Source organism: Lagenorhynchus albirostris, chromosome 16 (assembly GCF_949774975.1).
Source record: "Lagenorhynchus albirostris chromosome 16, mLagAlb1.1, whole genome shotgun sequence".
In the NCBI taxonomy this organism is placed as follows: Eukaryota; Metazoa; Chordata; class Mammalia; order Artiodactyla; family Delphinidae; genus Lagenorhynchus; species Lagenorhynchus albirostris.
In genome coordinates, this window is record NC_083110.1 from 53,729,099 (window position 1) to 53,752,406 (window position 23,308).

Consider the following 23,308-nt stretch of genomic DNA (forward strand, 5'->3'; position numbering starts at 1 on the left):
GCTTCATAGCTTTTGCTGCCAGACATTCTGGATGTTTCCAAGGTCAGTGAACACTCTGTTCATGCCTCTTTGTGAGGAGCGAGCATTTCTCTAGAACAGATGCCTAGAAGGAGGATTCGAGTCGCAGAGGAAGCGCATGTAAAATGTTAACAGCTGCCCTCCAAAAAAGGCTGTATGGACTTAACACTCGCCTGCGGTGTAAGGCTGCGCCTTCTCCCTCACATCCCCGCCCCACACTGACACTGTGCACCGCCAACCACTTAGGCTTTGACCAGTCCCGTGGGAAAGCTCATAATCTTCTCACTAAACCACAGTGAGAGATTCAGAGACGAACTAGGCATGGATTTGGGGGAACGAAGGGGCCAGCGGTCTCTGAGCCAGCAAACAGAAAAACCAGAGCCTCGTGCCTGAAGTTCACTTCTATCAACATTATGGTGAAAACAGAAGGCTGTATATTGCTCACGAGAAAGGGCACATTTATTAAGTACCAAATGGATGCGCTGCCATTTTCCACCTGTGTCTGGGCAATACAGAGGAAGTGGTTCCCCTGGAGACGCGTTGGGTCTGATGACAGCAGCAGCAACTCTGAGCAGGAATTCCCCCAGATAGCACAGCTGATGACGGCCGATCTTATAAAGCAGGCTCAACAATCTTGGACTCCGGCCCCCAGCGCAGCTGCTCACTGCCCGGGTGACCTTGAGCGGCTCACTTAACATCTCTGGGGCTCACTTTATGATTCGATAAAGAGCCTGCAATCTGGAAGGGGAAGAAAGACAAGCACATATAACCTGAAATGGGCGCCGAGGGAATAATGCAGCTTGGAAAAGAAAGCCGGTTCAACCTCCACGTGTATTTCATTTTTTCTGTCCTGATTTGCTGACAGCATCCATCCTGGTTAATGGGACAGGGAATACACCTTCCTCTTTTCCCTGAACATTACCAGGGCTTCTCAGAGGTAGAGGAAGCGCAGACGCTTTGATTTTTTGAAGATTCATTGTGTTAAAAAAAAAAACCAAAGACTTTAAAAAAATAACAGGAATACAAAACAGTGGTATGTTTAAAACGTCTACATTCACCAGACTAATATTTTTAACATAAAAAGTATGAGGTAATGTAATTATGTTATCCAAAAGATAAATACAGAATTTATTTGAAAGAAGGTTTTTGTAGCACACTGCAGGGGTGTGGTCTGCTAACGAGCCACAAGTTGAGAGTTTATCACGAAGGGTTTCTTCTCTCCATCTTGTAGCTCATTTAGAGAAAATGCCAAAAAGACTAAATCTGAAGCCACTGTGAACGTGGAGGCCCTTGACCGTTTTAGGATATCACAATTCCCAATTCCTGCATAAATTCCCCCCATAAATGGCAACAAAGTTGCACCTCAAATGTAAGTGTCCCTTTCTGACTCAATATAAAAAATAATAATAGAGAATAATAAAAACTACCAAAGTCACATACAAAGCTAATCAAAATTATGCCTTCTGGCTTGACCAACACACGCTTTACTTGTCGCTGTACAGAGCAGATGGCGAGCGACTCCTGAATTCAACATTTCAAGCTTTAATTTCTCCAAAGGCAGGGTTTTTGTGGCTACTTCATTAGTTCAAGTAGTTCACTTTCACCTGGAGTTCATTTTTCCCAACAAAAACCGCTGTGAACTCAGTGGGGAGTGGAGAGCCACAGGCCCTGCTGAGACCAGTGGTGAGGACAGCAGCCAGGCTGCTCATCAATCCAAAAGGACTGTGGAGTCAGGTTCATCCCCCAGCAAAAGTATAAATAACCCTGTGTTGTTGCTCTTTGGTATAACTTGGAAATAGTTGAAACAGTAGCTATTCGGTCTGTTCCTGCCAAGGACCGGCTGAGCTTCCTCTATTAACGTAACCAGGACAAAAATAGATCTCCTGTGGCTGTTTCAGAGGTGCCAACTAAACAGTTTAGCATACACTAAAACTTCAAAATCTCTTCACCTGAGCTATTCCTCCTCTACCCATCCTCCTCCCAGGCAATTTATTTGTGTGCATCACTGTCCTCTACTGGAATGAAGCTTCTTGAGAGCAGGAATCATGAATTCCCTCACTGTGCCTGACACCAGCAGGCGTCCTGATTTCTGAATGAATGCCTGCCTAAAAGCACGAGAAATGCACAAATCTCAGTATGAAAGCAAAAGAACTTCAAAAAGAAAAGAATCATCTATCATCCTATAAATGTAACTAATTTTCATTTATTCCCTTCTAGTTCTTGTGCTCATATATATACATCACTGAAATCAGAGTACACTGTCTTCTTTATTCTACGTTTTTTTTTTAAATTAATTTATTTATTTATTGGCTGCGTTGGGTCTTCGTTGCTGCGCGCGGGCTTTTTCTAGTTGCGGCGAGCGGGGGCTACTCTTCATTGCAGTGCCCGGGCTTCTCCTTGCGGTGGCTTCTCTTGTTGCAAAGCATGGGCTCTAGGCACGTGGGCTTCAATAGTTGTGGCTCGTGGGCTCTAGAGCACAGGGTCAGTAGTTGTGGCGCACGGACTTAGTTGCTCCGCGGGATGTGGGATCTTCCTGGACCAGGGCTTGAACCCGTGTCCCCTGCATCGGCAGGCGGATTCTTAACTACTGCACCACCAGGGAAGCCCCTATTCCACGTTTTCATCAAATAATAAAGTACAGTGGCATAACTATTATAATTAACTACTTGCTATTCTGTCATATGGGCATACCATGATTTACCTAATCATTCCATATTACTTTTCACACCGAATTCTTAATGATTTCAGAAATCTAGTTTTCCAACATGCAGCAGATTAGGGGCAACAAGATGTCAGATTATAGACATGAAGAATGATACTGGGGAGCCTTGGCACAGGACCTGGCACATAGTAAATATTTGCTGACGGATGGATGGATGGATGGATGAGTAGACAAATGGACGAAAGATGAGCTAACTGGAAAAGTAAATATTAAACAGCAGCAGAGATGTGCAGGGTATTGAAGCCCTAGGCAGTGACAAGTGCTCACAATCATTATGGCATGTTAGAACTACAGCAGACCTTAGAAATAACGTGTGTACAGGTGAGGAAAGAACCTAAAGAGATGAATGAATTGTCTGAGATCCCACTGCAAGTTGATGGCAGGACAAAGACTTAACGCCACATGTCCTGATTCCTAGTCTAAAGTTCAAGGGGTTTAAATACGGTGGACCTCACCCCCTCAGCACGCATGCTTGGCCCACCCCCCCCATCCTGTGTACTGCCGGTGAACAGGAGAGGCCCAGGTCAGAGTCACAGTAGGAAGAGAGGGCACCTCTGGGAGCCAGGAACACTGGATGCTAACTCTTGGGCAAACCCTGACTTGTTATACAGCCATGGGCGCCTACTTCCCTTCAGACTGCATGTGGCCTTTGTGAAGCCCAGAGTGAATGTGGTGAGTCTATGCTATCCTTGTCCCATTCCTTGACTCCTTGTAAGTGCTCACGGAATCCTTATGGAATAATTGCAACTCTTCATGCAGAGGAAATAATGGCTACATGTGTGCACATGCACACATATTCCATCAGTATTACATGTGCACACGCCTAAATACAAGCACATGTACATTTCCCAGGCTGCTGCCTAGTTCCATTTGAAACCCTGGGTATAAAGGGAAGAATGTATTCACGAGGTTGCTTCATAATAATGGAAGATTTCTTATACATAGATGCTATTTTATAGAGAAATAGGGCTTAGATGCGATTAACGAACACCTCTAATCAGTAATGCTGATGCCCTGTTTTGCACTTACCACTTAACTGATCTCTACTTATTGTTTTTTTCTTTTTTCTGACAAGTTGGATCTGGCTTCTGGCCTGATGTTACTGTTCTCCTAAAGAAAGTCTGAATTTATAGACAGACATGGGCTCAAAATCTGGTTTTGCAGCTTCAGGTTTTTGTTGACACAAAACATATGCTCACTTCCCATTTGAAAAGCAAAGCCTCTAGATGTTGAGCTAGAGACAAGATCAGAATGTCCTTGAGTCTTATTCAGTTTTCACAGGGAAGGAGAAAAGGTAAAGCCCAATGATAAGAGATACAATACACCAAGGGGGGCCCCAAAGGAGGGAAAGGTGGACCAGATGCTTGAAAAGGCCTTTCCTGGCAGTGGGGGAGCTGAAGCGGACACTTGGCACAGCCCAGGGGTAAGCAAAGGAGCTGAGAACAGTGTGGGCCCAGAGCAGCAGCAGACCCTGGCCCAGCAAAGACACGCACAAAACTCTCTGGAGAGAATTATCTCCACTACAGGTCCTCAAAATTCCCAGCATCAGCAAACAATGAGCTCACAACCGAAAATGACTAAACACAGATAGAAACAAGCCCCTGTGAATGGGAGTCACTGAAACAATGAACAATACCATCCTTGCCTGGCCTTTGTCCAGAGCCACAGTCTCCAGCCAGGCTCCCTCCTGCCTCATCCCATCCCATCCCAACCAGCCTCCACAGGTCACCACGGCTTTCCAGGAGTTTTCACAATTTAATTCTTCCACGATTCCCTTCTATCTACAGAACAAAGCCCAGTCTCCACAGCATGGCACAAAGGCCCTTCACAGTGGAATTCCAACGTCCCTTTCCAGGTTCCTCTCTTCCCACCCCACACTCCTCACCTAACCAAACCCCCTATATCCTATGCTGGACAACACAGCATCCCTGAATATGTCATTCACTTTCTTGCCTCCATGCCTTTGCACATGCTATTCCCTCTTCCTGGAACGTCCAAATGGCAAATTCCTAGTGCCTTTTCAACGGCAGCAAAGAGGCACCTCCTCTCTGAATGTCGTCAGACTTCCCCAGAGTTAGTCACTGCTGCCTTTGAGCTTGTTTTATAATATCCCAGATGGTCACAGAAGGCAGAAACCTTGTGTTAGTAAATTCTTCAGCATTTGACTCACTGTGGTTACTCAGGACATATTTATTGAGGCAATAAATAATAAATAAAGAGCTTTGGAATCAGACACACCTAAGTTCAAATCCTGTTTCTGTCATTTCCCAGCTTTATGACCTAGGGAATCTGCTTAACTGAACCTGGGACTGTAAAATGGATATAATAAATCCTGCCACCTAGGACAGAGCCCCCTTACCCATTCCACTCCCAAGCAGACATGACTAATCAATCACTGCACTCTGCCTGCTGAGTCCTGGAATCTTCAGTGTGGGCTCAAGACAGTCCCTGTCTTATTTGTGAAGCTGGCTCACAGCACAATAGCTACTTCCCATTTTGGTTATGGAGTAAACAAGACATCACAGATAGTAAAGTACTTGTCCCAGGCAAACCCTCAATGAGTGGCACTTATTACTATTTTAATTCCTCAAGTCTAAGATTGTTAGATGCCCACTAATTTCGCATGTTCTGGGAGGGGTGGAGAAATGTTACCTTATTAAGTACCTACAGATCATTTGTAAGATATCCTCTGATCTCAGAGATTAAAATGTGGAAAAGATGAGCCTTAGAGCTAAGAAAATCCAGTGAGATTGTTGAGTGAATGAACTTCAGGTAGAGATGCTGGGGACCCCAAAAGACTCCCTGATCTGGGTTTGCCTGTCCACTCGGGCCCTGGGCATTTGGCTGTGAGGCAGAGAGCAGGAGGACACGGTAACACCCCGGGTCCCGGCTGCAGTCCATCTGGCCTGAACATGACCTGGACCTACAGCTGAGATGCTAGGAGAGAACGTGTTCACTCTGTGCCTGGCCCCACCTCCAGAATTAGGATGACTCTGCCATGGCCCATTGCTTTTATATTCCTTCATTTTTTAAACTGTGGTAAAAAATATATATAATTTGCCATTTTGACCATTTTAAGTGTACAACTCAGTGGCATCGATTACATTCACAATGTCGTGCAACCATCACCACCACTATCTGGTTCCAAAGCTCTTTTTATCACCTTAAACAGAAACGCTGGACCCATTAAACAAAAGTCCCCCTTTCCTCCTCCTCCCAGCACCTGGCAACCACCCTTCTCCTTTCTGTAGGTGTGAATCTGACTATTCTGGGTACCTCATTTCAGTGGAATCGTACAATATTGTCCTTTTATGTCTGGGTTATTCCACTTAGCATGCTTTAAAGATTCGTTCATGTGGTAGCACGTGTCAGAACCTCATTCCTTTTTATGGCTGAACGATATCCCACTGTACCATATTTTGTTTATCCATTCATCTGTCAATGGACACTTGGGTTGTTTCTGCTTTATAGCTATTGTGTGAACCATGCTGCTATGAACATGGGTGTACAAGTATCTGTTTGAGTCCCTGCTTTCAATTCTTTGGGGTATATACTTAGGAGTGGAATTGCTGGGTCATATGGTAATTCTACATTCAGCCTTTTGAGGAATCGAGCATACTGCTTTTTAAGAATCCTCTTGGCGCTGCCAGGTAAACAGTTTTGGAAACAAGAGTACATCCAATTATGCCAATTATACTTCTTTTGCGTAGTAAATTTCTGGAGCTTATCCCCCACCATATGAAGTCAGAGGCACAGTACTGGCATCGTGCTTCAGAGCATGGGCTTTTGAGATGGAAGACTCTAGCCTCTACCGGCTACACAACTTTGGGTGAGCTTGTCACATTTTCTGGACCTGTTTCCTCATGTGGAAAATGGGAATAACAGTACCTATATTGTAGGAGAGCTGTGAGGATTGAATTAGCCGATGCACATGCAGTGCTTGGCAATCAATATATGGTCATTACTACTTTTATTACTGCTTGTGAAGAACTATTCTCAAAGTCCATTGCTGTGACTGATGGTACACTGAATGTGTAAGAGTCTGAAACGGGGAGCATTTGAAGTTCACAAGCTAAATTAAAAGTAATACTCTCAGGAGGAGGGGTCTTTCTTGGAATCCAAGTTCCATTTAAATCCAGAGAGGTGCCGAGAATTGGGCCAGAGTTACTTACAGGTGAGAAAGGGAGGTCACATCTGTGAAGATGCCCTCTTGGAGGGTGGAGACATCATTACCATGCAGGGACCTGAAGAGAGAAGAGGCTGTCAGGACTCATCCCAAGACAGAAAACTCAGGAACTGATGGAGGGACGCCCTCTGCTGAGAGGGGCGTGTCATGAGGGAGAGGGTCCCTGCATCAGAGACCCTGCGCTGCTGGCCACAGGCAAGGAGAGGGAGCCCCTAATTGTCACAGACCATGCTGCCCCTCAGCCCTTCCGGAAGACCCTGCTCGGGCCATCACAACCAACTCAACATACCATGTCTGCTCACAGGACAAATGGACGTGTGCAGGTATGCAGTGTGTGCCCTCCCTAGCTTGGCTAGGGAGCCTGAGGGGGCAGGCTTCTTCCTGGTAAGGAAGCTACTGGGTGAGCCCTAGGTTGGGGGTGAAGAATGTCTCCCTGCCCTAGGCGGGCTGCCAGAGGACTCAGTGCAAGGATATTCCAGAGGCCGTCATAACAGGCATGGCAGAGGGCTGTGAGCACAGGGCAAACCTCACAGTGGGAGTTCTTAGTGAAGGTGCTACATTCACCATTTGACAGGAGACTCACATGCAAACAAGGGGCCACCTTATCTTGGATGCCCCCGGACCCTGCCTCAGCACACACATGGCAAACACAACTTGGGGCAGACAGCAACCCCTTTTTCTCGGATGGTTTCCCATTCATTCCTTGGCCTCCGTTAGGCCTCCAATGAGAGTGGACTGGCCTCGCACTTTGGACACAGTTGGCCCTGCTGGGGCCCCGGACCTGGGGACATTCCTGCCCACCAGGTGGGTGAGAAGGGCCCTTGGTGGGGCAGATTTGCCTGGAGGAATGAAGAGCAGGAAGACTCACAGCAGGCGCAGGGAGCGGAGCCCCTGGAAGGCCAAAGGAGGGATGCACTGCAGGGCATTGTAGCTGAGGATCCTGCAGGAAGAAGAGAGAGGGTCGGAGGAAATGTGGGAGGGATTATTAAGGGGTACCACTTCCGGTGGTGATGCAGGTGGTCACCACCTTGATTGTGGTGGTGGTTTCATGGGCGTGAACATATATTAAAATGTATCAAATTTTACACATTAAGGATGTGCAGTTTATTATATATTAATTATACCTCACTAAAGCTATTTTTTAAATAATAACAAGAGAAATGAGACATTTTTTATCACAGGAAAAGGCTGTTTCCCCTTATAGCTCCCAGGATCACGTAGCCCAGGATTTCTCAGCCTCAGCACTATCGACAGTTCCTTGCTGGGGGCCTGTCCTGTCCCTTGTAGGATTCTGAGCAGCGTCCCTGGCCTCTGCCCACAGAGATGCAGTAGCTCCCCCTGCCCTCCTCCAGCTGCGACAACCAAAAATGTTTCAAACATTGCCAAATGTTTCCTGGAGAGCAGAATTGCCCCTGGTTGAGAACCGCTGCCCTAGACCATGGCAGCTTCACACACACGCTTGTAAAGAAAAAAATGTTGCCTGCCATTCCAGTTCTCCAAGGATCAAGCCATTAGCCACTTCAGTTGCCCACAGTGTGCCCTGAGGGGAACCCAGGATGGAGAAAGACAGGGTGCATTCTGTGCTTTGAATATACTAGCCTTTAGATAGCTTAGATGCATATCTAAGGAAAAATTTCAAATGACCCCAGACTCTTACATCTTCCCATACGTAGAAAAGCACTAAAATCATTAACTTGAGATATCTGTTCTTTGTGATTAACAGTAACCTTTTGATGCTTGACCACATGTTTTTCTCAGAAAAAAAAGTTCGTATGTATCCTGGCTCGTCCCTTCCCTCTTCAGAGCAGTTCCTCAGAGCTATCTGGGAGACTGTCTCCAGGCTATAGTCCTCTGGAAGGTCCCCGAATAAAACTTAACTCACAACTTGTGCATTTTTCTTTCAGTCAACAGGCTCATGAAGACTTTGAAATGGAAACCAGTTGACTAACACACCTGAGGCAGGTAAGTGCAGCACTTCGTGGCCTTGGGACCACATTCTGCTCCTGGGGGCCTGACTGAGTCAGGACCCTGTCTTTTAGGGTACTGGCTCTATTATTTGACCACAGTAGAACCAAACGGAAAGTTCTTAAGTCCTGGGCACATCATCTGTAAAGTGAGGTATTGGGAAGGTGAACGAAATACATTCTTAAGCTCCAGGCAAATATAAATGATGCTTGTTAATACTTTCCAATCAATTGCTTGGAATATAATTAAAGCAATCATTAAAATATCTTAGAATATGGGCACCAAAATGTTCAGAGGGTAACTGTTCACAATAGTCCAAACTGGAAACAGTGCAAATATCCATCAGTGGTAGAATGGATAACGAAAGTATGGTATATTCCTACAAAGGAATACTATACAGCAGTGAAAATGAAGAGACCACAGCTTCACACAAACATAATGGTAAATAAAAGAAGCCAGACATAAAAGACTACATCCTGTATGATTCAATTTATATAAGATTCAAAAGTGGGCAACATTAAACTTCATTGTGTAGAAATGCATATGTAGATGGTACTATAAAGACCAAAGAAGTGATCATTATAAAACTCCAGGTAGGGACTGCCTCGGGTGTGGGGGGAGAGAGGAAGAATGATCAGGAAGAGATGAGGGGACTTTTGGCGTGCTAGCTGTGTTCTATTTTTTGCCTTAGGTATTTACACATGTTCTAGCTTTATGATTATTTGTTAAATTGTACATTTATGTTTTTTGCACTTTTCCATATACACGCTGTGTTTCATAATAAAAAAAAAATTTTTTTTCAAGTCTTTTCAGTGGGCAGGCCCCGTCACCCTCCCTGGAGGGTAAGGGAGGCTACGTGGGGGTACCTGCCAGTGACCAAGGCCTGGGGAGGGTCTCAGTAGCCACAAGCCCTCCCTCCACCTCCCGCCACGGGACTCACAGAGTGGTCAGCTGGCTCATGTTGGTGAAGGAGGAGTTGCTTAAGGAACTGATCTTGTTGTTACTCAGGTCCCTGGAAAAGACAAAAGCATCATCATTTAGGAAGAAAGAACTCCTCCCCTCTCCCACTCTGGCCATGGCCATCCCTCAGCCAAGTTGTTCTGACCGGCACTCTGCGGGGTGGGAGGTGGTGGAGGGGCGCTTGGTTCACAATTATTTACAGCCCTCCGTTCTGCTGCCTGAACTCGCTCTGTGTCTCCAGGGTTTCAGGTCTCCATTTCCTCATCCCCCACCCCATGCAAGTATAGCCTGGCTCCCACCCTCCACCCACCATGGAAATGCTCCCACCAAGGGCATCAGCTGCCTCCCAACTGCCAGGTCTAGGGGGCTCTCTATCCTTTCTCTCTCGCTAGTACTTTACGTGGGTTTGTTCACTCACCCTCCCTATAATCCTATGAGGGAGATAGTAAACCCATTTTATAAAAGAAGGTGCAGGGTCTCAGAGCAATGAAGTGACCCACCCAGGGTCACACAGCTGGGAGGAAGTACAGATAGAGTCAAACCCCAGTCTGTTGGCCCCCAAGCCCCAGGTCACGGCAATGTGCTCTCCAAGTGACCCTGTGGCACTGGCCCAACTGACCACCCTCTTCTCAAATCTCCTCAGATCACTGTCTTCCCACATTCCCCCTACCTCTCTGGTGAATGCTTCTTTCTCACCCACCCCTTAGGAACGGGGATCACTAAGCCCTGTCCTCGCTCTTCCTCTTCCTTTAGTCCCTCAGTCCTCGGGGACGCTCCTGACTCCCGCACCGTCGTGCACAAATGGTGCTCTCCTCTGTGGCCCCAGCCAGACCTCTCTCACGAAGTCCCCTGCAGAGACCTGATGTCCCACAGACACTCCAATTCTTGTGCTTCCTCCCACCCGCGTGCCCCGTGCTGTGCTCTCCATCCCGGTCAGCAGCTCCAACCACCCAGAAACACTGCCCTACCCCCACGTCCTCCCTCCCAGACCCTCACCTAACTGGCTTGTGCCTCTGTTCCATCTGCCCCCTCCTCCCAAGTTTCTGCTACATCAAGACACCGTCATCTCTCTTCTGGTTCCTGCCTCATCTCTCACCCACAGCTTTGCCCCCTTTCGATCCATCTTCCACACGGTGGGCGCCACGCAATCTTTCTAAGACACAAATCTGATGAGGTCACTTCTCTACCAACAAACCCGCAGTGGCTCCCATTTACTTAAAGTGCAACCTCCAGACCCTTTAGCTTCACCACCTGCCAGGTACTCCAGGGCATGGCCCCCCTCCCTCACGGGTCCCCACATGACTTGCATGAATTTGTTACCCTTCTTGAAATTCTCTTGCCCCTGGAGATCCTGTTCCCTCTGCACCTGGTGAACTCTGACCTCTCCCAGCCCTTACCCGGAGCCCACCACTCCTTCTTTTGAGCCACAGCCCTAACATGTGCATTTACCTCTGTTGGAACACTCATCACTCCACACGACATACGTGCTCCTATTTCTCACCCTTGCATGCCCCCAGACCGTGACATTTAGGGGGAAGGCCCATGACTTAGATGGCTTCATATCTGCTCACTTCATGCAGTTCTTGACTCAGCAAATAAAACCATGTGCCCTGCCTTCATTTTCTTTTAGTAAATGTTCCTCTAATTAATTTCATTCAAAACCACTCCATTGTTCCTAGAGACACATTTAAATACATCACCAAACTTCAAGTACACTTTGTGGTGGTCCTTCCCCATGATAAGGAGGTGCTGGTATTTCAGCCCCCAACAGGCAGCTTCACAGTAAGAACTGCCTTCACATTAGTCCCCTCTCCCTCCCTTTCTCCTCAAGCATATCCGCACCACTAGTGGGGCTGCCTCAAATTAGACCAAAGAAAGGCTGTCTCTCTCTTTGTCACTCTATCACCAGCCACAAATCACTCTAACTACCACTCCTCACCTCCACCGTTGGAACAGTCAGTCAAAACACCATGGCTAGGTCATTAGCAAAGACAGATAAACTGGAGTTTCGAAATTCTGTAAGCCAGTGCTACTCAAAGTAGCTAGTCCTCAAACTGAATGTCCCCAAACAAGGGACTTGTGCCAAAATGTAATCACCTATGACACTAAACACACAACTTAGTTTAGCTAACATTTTTTCATAGCAATACTTTCCCAATGAAGGAAGAAGCAATGTGTTGATTAAAATTCTGGTGCGAGTTCCTTATCTAGTTTCAGGCACATTGCAAAGAGTTCTCAGGCTGCCATTGTCCCATAGACCGCACTTTGAGCAGCACTGCTCCAAGGCACTTCAGAAGAAATGTTCTCTGGACTGCTTTTTGGTGGGATCTGGCCAATAGGCAGATAAAGACAATTGAAGTGAGGTGTTAATTAAGCTGGAAGGCTAAGAGGAGCTGAACTTATTCTGAGGCTTACTTTGTATGTTTTCATGAAGCAGAAAGGTCAAAAGTGGAAATAACAGAAAAGTAGATGTTAGCCTAAAGAAAGAGTTAGTTACAGATGTGTATTTGAGGCTGCCATATTTCATATTTGGTTTAGGAGCCAAGGTTGGATCAAGAAGTTTTCCATAACTCTCTTCTTCTGCTCTGGCTCCTACCTTTGCAAGGATAACCCTCTTTAATAATAATTACCAGCCTAGAGGCTTGGGGAGACGGTGTGGGCAAAAGCACACAGGTTCCAACCCAAGAGAGCCCGGAACAATGCAATTCCCAAAATGGGCCACTAGATGGCAAAACAGTTCTGTGCACAGATGTTCTCAAAGGGATGGGGTGAAATTAAAAAACGGATCAGTACCATACAGGGAATATAGCCAATATTGTATAATAACTATAAATGGAGTATAACCTTTAAAAGTTGTGAGTCACTATATTGTACACTTGTAACTTATATAATATTGTTCAATTATACTGCAATTAAAAAACCAAACCAAACCAAAACCAAAAAATGGATCGGCCAGAGTGGCATCTGTAGGGAATTCCAGGAACGTTGGAGCCACAACGGCTAGATTCCAATGGCCCTCCTGCCCTCTGAGACAGGCCTGGATACTCACACAAGCTGCAGGTACTTGAAGGTGGACAGCTGTCTCGGAACCAGCGTGAACTGATTCCCATCCAGGTAGCTACAGGAGAGAACACAGCAGTTAGTGCAGCCGTCTCGGCCTTGGGCAGAGCCCGGTGCAGGGAGAACCTTCCCCTGCAGCCAGGGCCTTCTCACTCATTTCCTCTCCTACATGTACACTACACAGCTGGTCCTGAATCGCTAATTGGAGGAGAAAACACGGACATTTCTTAGGCCATTTGGGAAGATGCCACTGAAACACTTGGTAAAAGCCACTGAGACATGAAGCCTCCTGTGGCTTCCTTCCCGAGCCCCTGCCTGGCCCTCTCAGCACCCTCCCTGGCGGTGGGCACCACAGGCTCAATCCTGGACCCCCTGGTCTTCCCTCTCTTCTCTCCAGCCTTCTTGGCCAAATAGGTAATTTGTAATAGGCTCATACCCACCTGCCAGGCCCTCAGCAGCACCCAGGGCCCCCCTGTACCTGCTGGCAAGGTGCCTGAGGCTGGCCCCAAACCCAAACATGCCCAAACCTAAGCTCTGTGTTTTCACACCCACACAGGCTTCCCCTGACTGCATCAGCACTACACTCCATGTTCCCAACCACCCAGGCTCAGGACCCCGAAGGTGACTCTCCAACTCTCTCTGCAGTCAGTTCTGTGACCGACCCGGCTTCTCCCACCCACTGGTCTCTCATCATTCGCAGAGCTTGGGATTCCAAATGCTGTGACCTGCCCTCCCTCCCCCATGGCCACCAGCCATCCTACCTAAGCTGACGGGAGCACCGGGAGCTGCAGCCCCACTGAAGGCAGCCTTCAGGATGCCTTGTCCACCTCCCAGAGGTCCACAGAGCACAAATCAGGGCTTTACTCCCCCAACCCATCACCCTGCATCCTACAGAATGACTCCCGGCCCATCTCCTTCGATCCTCTCAGCCTCCATGTCAACAAACCCAGCAGCCACATTTTACAGCTGAGGAAACTGAGGCTTAAAGTCTCTGAACTTCAGCATCCTCAGTCAAGGGAGCCAGGCTGTCCTGCCTGTCCCATTACTCCCAGGGCTGCTAGGAGGCACCAAGGAGAGGACGGGACATAAGACGTTTACAGAAAGCTGGGTGGGGGACGCAGCAGGAGAGTCACAGGACAAGGACTGCAGTGGCTGGTGTGCTTGTGAAGAAATACCAGTCTTGCAGGTAATGAAAGAAATACAAATGAAAACCTCACGTGCTCCGCTCAGGGAAAAGAAAAGCTCAGGGCTTCCCTGGTGGCGCAGTGGTTGAGAGTCCGCCTGCTGAGGCAGGGGACATGGGTTCGTGCCCCGGTCCAGGAGGATCCCACATGTCGCGGAGCAGCTGGGCCCGTGAGCCCAGGCCTGCGCGTCTGGAGCCTGTGCTCCGCAACAGGAGAGGCCGCAACTATGAGAGGCCCGCGTACCACAAAAAAAAAAAAAAAAAAAAAAAGAGCTCGGCTACGGAGGCCTGAAGGGACCAATCCCAGGAGCAGGAAGAGTCAGGGCCTGAGCCAGGCCTTCCCTTTGGAGGGGTCTGTCAAAGAAGCCTGCTCTCCATCCCTCTGTCTGCCATACACATTTATACCCACGTCCCCACGTGGGCTCGGATACCAAATCCAGATCAACAAAGAGTTAGCACCACAACGCCAGTGTTGATGGGGCATGGGAGGGGGAGGGGGAGCAAGAAGGCTCTTTCCACACACGGCGGGCGGGAGTGCAGAGGAGACAGCTTTTCTGGAAGGTCGTCAAGAGTCCCAACAATGCACCGCTCTCCGACTAGCAGTTTCGCTGAAGGGATGCTCACCTCAGTGCTATTTATGAGAGTAAACAAATTGGAAGCTTAAATACCAGCAAAGGGGGATTTGTTGTATAGATCACAGTAGAGTCACGTGATGGAATATTATGTGGACAACAAAAACAACTTTTGTGAGCGTTCTCATGAAGGGAATGCTCATGAGATGATGTGAAGTGGGAAAAGCAATGTAATTTCTTATTTTAAAGGCAGAGCTTAGTTTAACGGGATGAAGCACTTGCCGCGGGGGACCCCTGCCGTCAGGTGACTGCAGAGTGGGGGGCGGTCACAGAGAAGCTCAAACCTCCTTGGAACCAGTGTCTCCTGCAAAGCCCTAACTCCAAGCGCCTGTCAGCGAACATCTGCTTTCGGTCGCCCTCTCTTCCTGTCACCAGACAGGGGTTACTCACAGCTCTGTGGCATTCTTGGGGATGCCCTTGGGCAAGGCCTGCAGGTGCTTGTTGCTGCATCGGACCACGGTGTCCAGGCAGGCGCACTCCTGGGGGCACTGCGGGCGGGGCAGGCAGCCCCCCTCCTCCTGGCCTGGGGAGGAAGGCGTGAAGCCACGTCAGCGAGGGGACAGGCCTCCTCAGGGCCTCCTGCAGCCAGGGCCCAGCTCCAGGGCACCTGCGGACAGTGGCCCCGCGCTGACACCACCTTGTGCACCAGTAAATCTCCTCTCAGCTGCACCCTTCCCCCACCAGGGGCAAAGCCCCTTGGACCTGTTTTGAGCTTAAAATAGGTCTTGGATCCATCTCTTCCACCTCAGCTCTGAGGCGGACCCAGGCACTGCAGAGGAGGAGGATGGCACCCACACCATTTCTTGAGCACCTACTATGTGCCGGACACTGTATCAAACGTAATCTCCTTAACGTATGTAAGGGGAGCAGCCATTACCCCTAGAGTGTGAGCATCATGGGGACAGAGACCTGCACCTCCTTCTCTGTTCAGTGAAGGAGCTCAGCACGGAGAGCAGGGCCTGGCACACAGCAGCCTCCAAATTAGGTCAGTTGAATGAAGAAATGAAGGAACTTCGGTCTTACTGAGATCTGGAGCGTTTAAACAGCTTGCTCGGGTCAGAAGGCTGATCAGAGGCAATTCAGGGTCTGTACCCAGGTCTGGCTGGCACGCAGTCTGAGCCCCTTCTGTCCCACCATCTTTCACAGATTCAATAAATAGTACTGAGCGCCCTCTGCGTGCCTTCCTTCCTTCTGATTGGGTGTAGGAGGGGCGATAAGGACACCACCGTCGGAGTTGCTAGGAAGCAGGTGACAGGGACTGTCGGTTACGGAAGGCGTCTGTGTGGAGGTGCCACGTGAGAAGGATGAACTCACCGAATCCTCACAACATCTCTCTGTGGATGTGCTACTATCAGCCCATTTTAGAGAAAAGGAAACTACGGACAGAGTGATGAAGTAACTTGCCCAAGGTCCGCCAGCCTGGAAGAGGTCCCGCAGCCTGGAATCCAAGCCAGCTGCCTCCAGAGCCTGTTCTCTTGACCACTACATCCTACTGCCTCTCGGCAGCAACACCTCAAAAATATTCCCATCCTTTCACTCCTAGGAAGTTATTCTAAGGGGGAAAACTGAGTATATGTACAGAGAGTTATCTATAAGGATGTTCCTGGCAGCACGAGGCATAACAACAGAAGTTTGGAAGCACGTAAATGCCACGCGATGCCTCCAGACAAGGGACTGTCATGTTGAGAAGGTACACGGGCAGTACTGCAAGACCCTACGTGTGTCATACGTGGGCACACGAACACTCAGCAAAGATCCAGGGGGCCACACACGGGGTGCTGACAGGAGTCATCTGGGGTGGGGAAGTAGAAAGAGGGACTCATCAATGAGCTTTTTATTCTCCTTCTGGATTGTCCGTTATTTGGGGTTTTGTTTTTAAGGAAATAAAGATGCCTCACTTTGTAAGAAGAAAAATAAAAAGAAACTGTTTCTTGGAAAAAAATAATGCTTTCAAAAAAAATACTTGATGGCATCAGAAAATGTCCAAAATACATAGTTCAGGTTTTTTTTTTTTAAAAAAGAAACTATGATATAAAATATATATGTGAGAAGTATGGAGTTTTGTTTTGTTTATTTTAGAAGTTCGAAGCCAAACTGCTCTTAGAGAATCCATTGATTTTGTTTAGAAAAATACCCTGTCATTCTTGGCGTGAAAGCTGAAGCTCCCCACCCAGCACCCCCCTCACTGGCTTGGACGGGCCAGCCTGAGAGCTGAACTGCCCCGTGGAAGCAGACTGCAGAGAGGACAGGAGGGGCTGAAGAAGGGGGGCCCGGGGCTGGGCAAGATGCAACCTTGTTCTGTCACTTTCGGTAAAAACCTGCTTCCCACAGCTGCCTGTGTGAATGATGCTCTGGGGGCTGGGGTGGAGAATGGAGGGACAGGCTAGATTCTGCATGGGTAGGGAAAGAAAGAAGTGGCCACAGGAGAGAGATGGAGGATTCAGGGGAAAGAGGACATTGGCACAAGAAGTGACCCGCGTGTGGAGGAAGGGGTGCCCCCTTGACAGTGTCCTGTTGCACATTACAGACAGGCTGAATCCACTGTCTGGAGTGCTTAGGAATAACCAGGAGGTAGGTCTCTGGGTTAAACGTACTTACATAAAGAAATTACACTAAAATGTTAACTGTGATTTTCTCTGAGTGATGGGCTAATAGGTAACGTTTATTCCTGTCTTTTATCCATATTTTCCCATTTTTTAAACAATAAGCACATTATTGCTCTTATAATCACATGAAGAAGACCCCACCAGGCAGAGGCAGGCACAGGACTGAGTAGGTCTCCCTGCTCCTCGCCCCTCCCCCTCCACAGAGCCTCCCCTCCCCAGGGGACCCCTCCTCTCTGGGGCATGACCTCTCCCCATCCCCCTGCCGCCCAGGGGGCCCATGAGTTACCTTCCTCACACCTGAAGTCGGGGACAGCCACGTCCTGCAGGGGAATCTGCCGCAAGAAATCCGGGTTCTGGCATCGCGGGTTCCCCGTCACGATCTTCCTCCGGCGCAGCCAGTCGCCCAGCCAAGCCAGCTGGCAGTTGCAGTTGAAAGGGTTGGCCAGAAGGTTTCTGGAAGAGGCGGGTGGTATGACCACGAAGACACCCACCAGACTCAGCTGTCCCAGCAAAGCCGGCTCCTGCTCACCACGTGCTGGCCACACGGCCACCCAACGCTCCCGGACAACCAACCCGCCAAGAGGCAACATTCTAACGTGCAAGGACCCAAACACCCTGAGTCTCTTAAAGTGACCGCCGGAGAAGGCCGTGTCCTAAGGTGGTGGATGGGCAGGGCTCCGGGGTTCAGTTCGGATGGCTAGTGCCCAAGCCCCAGGCCCGCCTGCCCTCTGGGGTGCACTTACAGCGTGGAGAGGGCCTGCAGGGTGTCGAAGGCCCCAGGGGAGATGGTGGCGATCTGGTTGTCATAGAGCGAGAGGAGGCGGACGCTGCGCAGCCCCGTGAAGCTGTCATTGTGGATGCAGCTGATGCGGTTGTTCCTCAGCATCCTGGGAGCCGGGAGAGGAGGGGAGAGCCCGTGCCGTGCCCTGCGGCCATCTGCCTGCCCTGTGCTTTGGCCGCCAGCGGCCAGTTCACAAGTTCTCCTCTGGGGGCACTGAGCCACGGAGAGGGGAGCCACAGCGCCAGGATTCTACACACCAGAGGCTTTCCCTGCCTCTGAATTGACGGCCTCTCCATCCTGCCCACACGGCCCCCATGCCGAAGACCATCACCCTCACCCCCTGGGTGCCCAGAGCCTCCCCAACCTCGGGCCACACTCCATATCAACACCTGAGACTTTCGTTAAACTTAAACCCGGCCATGTCGCTCTCCAGCCTAAAGCCCGTAGCAGCCTCTAAACTGTCCACAAAATCATGTTTAAACTCTTAACTGTGACATGTGAGCGCCTGCCCAACCCAGCCCCAGAGCAGCACCTGCCCGACTCCCCAGGGATGGACACACCCTCCACTCCTCTGTCCTTCAGGCCTGCTGCCCAGGCCTACATCCCCACACCTTTCCCCGGCTGGATCTCCTTCTAGAATGACCTTCTTCCTCATTTATAGCCACCAAAGTTTCTGTTCATCCTCAAACATCTGGCTCAATTCCTTTCCCCAAGCAAAAACGAAAACGAAGCCTGACACAGAATAGGCAATTCACAAAAGAAATTAAAATGAGTGAACTAGGTGAGGGAGATTAAAAGGTACAAACTTCCATTACAGGATAAATGAGTCAGCATGAGATGCACAGAAATAAATAAACAAATAGCTTATGAACATTCACTGAAAAATGTTCAAATCAAGGACATTTAAGTGATAGGGAATCTTTGCCTGCCAAATTACAAAATAATTAAAAATAAAATAATAACAGTAAAGCCCAGGGTTGGCAGGAGGGTGGGAGGACGGGCACTTTCATGCACAGCTGGCAGGAAAACGACTTGGGATCTGCCCAGAGTGCACCTGGTGAGATGTGCCAAAACCCCTGAAAGGGCCCTTCGTGCTTTGACCCCGCAGGTCTACCCTTAGGGATTTATCTGTAAGGTAATAACCCCAGATGAGCACAGAATTTCATAACAAAGATATTAATCACAGCATTGCTTGTAATAAAATTAGAAACAGCCTAAATCTCTAATAATTATCTAATATATAATCTTTCAAAATGATGTTGTAAAAGGAATCGTAAGGATACGTAAAGACACTCACATTCTGTTTAAAGAAAAAACAGATTACTAAATAAAATGTATTCTAGGATTCCATTAAAATATATCTGTGTGTTTGCATGCATGTGTGTGTGTGTGCGTGTGTGTGTGCGTGTGTGTGTAACTGGAAGGATAGTTGTCTATATCAACAATTAACTGTGGTCAGTGGAGGGGTTACAGGCATTCCTTTTCCTGTGTCCTCACCAGCCTTCACGTGCTCCTGCAGGCCCACGGCACCCTCTTTCAAAGAATACTAGGCATGTATAAAAAAGAATGAGGCAGCCCTCTATGAAGAACCGGCCACACTATCTTTACAAGTGAAAAAAAAGCAAGCTGCAAAACACAGTGCATAATAAATCCCCTTGTGTAAAACAGACAAACAAAAACCCACAGGGAATGCCTCCATGCATTCATTTCCCTTACACAAATGCCATGGCACGTGTTCAGAAAATACATCTATAGCCTTACTGCGGGCTGGGATTTAAATCCAGGCTGGTGGCTTCTAGAGGTGACGTCCACAGTGTAGCCACTAGCCACACGTGGCTGTTTATACTTAATTAAAATGAAACGAAATTCAAAAGTCAGTGCCTCTGTAGCACTGGCCACATTTCAAGTGCTCCATGGCCGCATGTGGCTACCAGATTGGTCAGTGAGGATGTGGGATGTTTCTGTCCCTGTGGTGAGTCTGACGGGACAGCACTGTCTATCGGATGCTCTAAAGGTCTACATGATCATCTGAAGAGCTAGTGCTGCCTGGACAGAGACAGGGGCTCCCTGCAGCGTTCACAGAGGGGTGGATGACCCCAGGATCCCACTCAGTCCTGACGTCTGGAGAGCTCTGCCTGGGCTCTGAGTCATGGGGTCTCAGAATCCCAGGGATGGTGGGAATCCCTCCTCCCCTGCCTACACCCACTTGAGTCACGTCTGCGAGGTCCCTGCCACTGTAGCACCAGCCACTCCTGAACTGAAAACACGTGCTATGCTCTTGCAGCCTGACCACGGGGCGATGAGAGGGGACCTCCGGAAGGGCCCACCTCCCCATCCCTTCACCCGCCATCGACCCCCCACCCTGGGGAACCAGAAGGCAGCCCTCGTCACAGTGACCAACATCTGATGACTGCCGCCAGGGTCCTCAGCCGCGGCCCCCTCAACTCCTGCAAGCTGGGGCCAGGGAAGGAGACTCCCACCCTCGCTCTTCCCTTCCCTTTAACGCAGATGCCCACGCTCTGGCTTGGCTTCTGCCCACCCTGCTCCCCGGCCACACACTCACAGCGTCCTCAGGCCGTCCAGGCCCCGGAACATGCCGCTCCGGATGGACTCCAGCTGGTTGGCGGTCAGGTGCAGCTCGCTCACTGAGGCTGCGCCCTCGAAGGCCCCGTCTTCAATCTCTGACACCTTGTTGTTGCTCAGATTGCTGGGAGAGGATTATGGAGCTCAGGACCCTTTTCCTGCACCCAGCTCCCATGCACGGGAGCCCTGTCCCCGACAGGAGCTACCCCACACCCAGAATTTCCCCTTCCCATCCTGACCGGCGTCCTGACTGCACCTTCCCGCCGACGGGGAACTCACATTTTCTTCAGATGGGTGAGTTTTTTAAACATCCCGGTGGCCTCCAGGATGGAAATCTCATTGTTGTTTAATCGTCTGTAAGAAGCAATGAAGGGAACTTTTACATCCATAAATGACAGACGTTGAAGTATCTTCCAAACTGAGACTATTTGGGACTCAAACAAAGGGGACTCCCAGAAGAATTTCTCTGGTAAGATGAATTGATCCTATTTCAGAAAAGGCTGGACCAAGAGCTGGGGGGTGACTGGGGATATTTTAACATGAAAAATGCCATGAACTTTACATACATAAATGACAGGCATGTGTAGGTATCTGTGCACATGCATATATATACGTGCACAAATTCATATTTTTAGAGAAAGAAGAAAAATAAAAGAATGGCTTAGGCTACAACTTTAGCTGATGGAATCAGGTCCCCACAAAGAAAGCAAAAGCATGATTGAGAGAATCCGCCCTGGTTCAGGCTGGCGACCTGCCCGCGGGCCAGAGACTGCCTCAGCAGGGCGTGTGGGACTGGGAGTGAGAAGCAGGGGGACCACTTCCTGCTGGACCCAGCAGCTGGCATGCTCCCGGGGTGGGGTCTCCAGTGGTCCCCAAATAGGGCTGCGACAGAGGAAAACACGGAGGAGGGGCGGGAGGGTCCGTGGGAGCTGGGGGCAGGTGAGGGTGTGGTGCGGCTGGGGGCTCTCACAGCTCGGCCGTGGCCTGGGGGATGCGCTCAGGGATCTTGGTGAGCTTCAGGCCGGAGCACTCCACCATGCTGGCCTCGCAGCGGCACTTGTGGGGACAGACCACGTCGCTGTTGCACTCACTGTTCAGCTGGTAATCCTCTGTGCCTGTGGTGAGAGGGTGGGGGCCAGGGGCGGAGGAGTTCCAAGCAGCCCTGCCCAGCCCAGGGTCTCCCGGGCCCCCCTGGCCTCCCACTGCCACCGTCCCACCCAGGCCGGCCTTGGTCCCCCCTCTTACCTGGAATGAAGTACTGTTCTTTGGCTGAGGAGAGAAGCAGAAACACTACAATGCTGGGATTGTCCAGACCATGCAGGAACAGCCCAGGCCTCGGCCCCGCTGCCCAGCGGAAGCCGCCCCAGGAACCAGGCTCGGGTCACAAACCAGGGCCCCGGCGCCCACCCACCCAGCCCCCGTGTGAAGGTCTTGCTACGAACACAGATATTCCTTGCCCAGGCTGATGCCGGGGACAGCACCACACCCAAGGAAACCTCCTCCAGGGAGCACCAAAACCACGGGAACGTTCACACACAACGGCACAGGTGAGGATGGACCAGGAGCCGGGCTCAGAAGCCGACCCACACTCTCCCCAGCCAGTTGCCGCTTCTGCTGCCCCAGAGCCTGGAGGAGGCAACCATCTCTCTGAGGAGGGTTCCCAGGCCTCCTGAGTGTCTTAAAAAGCTTGAGAGAGAACTGTCCTGGGAGGAGAGGGACCTGGGTCCTTGCCCGTCCTCTCCGGGGTATCTTCGGCAAGCTCTACCACCTTCCCAGGCCTCAGTAAAACAAGGGGTGGGAAACTGTAGATGCAAGTCTACACTGGGGGCCCGCACCCTCCAGCGTGGGTCCCGAGTGGTCCAGCGCACGCTTGTTGGGACCATCCAGGAACATCACAGCGTCCCTGAGCAGACTGAAGGCGGGCGGGCAGGCGGGCAGCTACCTGAGCACCGGAACTTCTTGCTCTTGATCTGCCCGATGCGCTTGTTGGCGAGGCGCCGGGGGCTGGCGCAGCGGGCCCCGCTGGTCTCGATGGGGTTGGTGCGCAGGAAGTCTGCCAGCCACTTGAGGTTGCAGTCGCAGATGAAAGGGTTCTGGGCCAGATGCCTGTCCAAAGGGGGCGGATGGGAGATCAGAGACAAAGCTGCACCGTTGTGCTCACCACCACCTGGACGGGGCCTCACTGCTTGCTCGAGGCCAGAGCCCACCGGGCCCTGGGGAGAAATGCGCCACCTGGGGACAGCACCTGGGGGTGCCCACCACCTGTGGAGAAGTCTTACCAGAGCCTGGCAGTGGGGATGGAACTCCACAGCCTGGAGCTTCCAGCTGTCCCTTCAAGCCTCACTCTGTCCCGTCTCCTTCTACTCACCTGTCCCTCCCTCTGCCCTGTGACAAACAGGAATGGAGGCAGAAGCAACCCAGAGACCGGCCAGGGCACCCCCGTCCTTCCAAGGGCGAGGTGATGGAATGGACATTAGAGCCCAAGACCTCAGCATCCAGCGGCCCTTGGCCCCGCCGGTGCCATAAGTCCTGGACTGTCCCCTCCCTGTGGCTTTGGGAGGCAGCAGCCTCTTTCCCACGGCCTCTGTCACGAAGGGGCTGGGGCCAGGGTG

General features: G+C 50.2%; 1 protein-coding gene across 1 annotated transcript in view; it reads right to left on the reverse strand.

Annotated features, from left to right (window-relative positions):
- SLIT1 (slit guidance ligand 1) overlaps positions 1–23,308 on the reverse strand; it is a 165,997-nt gene that overhangs the window by 16,257 nt on the left and 126,432 nt on the right. The window contains exons 14-25 of the mRNA XM_060125355.1: positions 22,639–22,802; positions 21,942–21,965; positions 21,667–21,811; positions 20,976–21,050; positions 20,677–20,820; positions 18,076–18,219; positions 17,619–17,785; positions 15,117–15,249; positions 12,901–12,969; positions 9,832–9,903; positions 7,795–7,866; positions 6,913–6,984 (exon numbers count right to left, since the gene is read on the reverse strand). Of these exons, the coding sequence (XP_059981338.1) occupies positions 6,913–6,984; positions 7,795–7,866; positions 9,832–9,903; positions 12,901–12,969; positions 15,117–15,249; positions 17,619–17,785; positions 18,076–18,219; positions 20,677–20,820; positions 20,976–21,050; positions 21,667–21,811; positions 21,942–21,965; positions 22,639–22,802 (1,281 nt within the window). The remainder of the gene's footprint in view (positions 1–6,912; positions 6,985–7,794; positions 7,867–9,831; positions 9,904–12,900; positions 12,970–15,116; positions 15,250–17,618; positions 17,786–18,075; positions 18,220–20,676; positions 20,821–20,975; positions 21,051–21,666; positions 21,812–21,941; positions 21,966–22,638; positions 22,803–23,308) is intronic.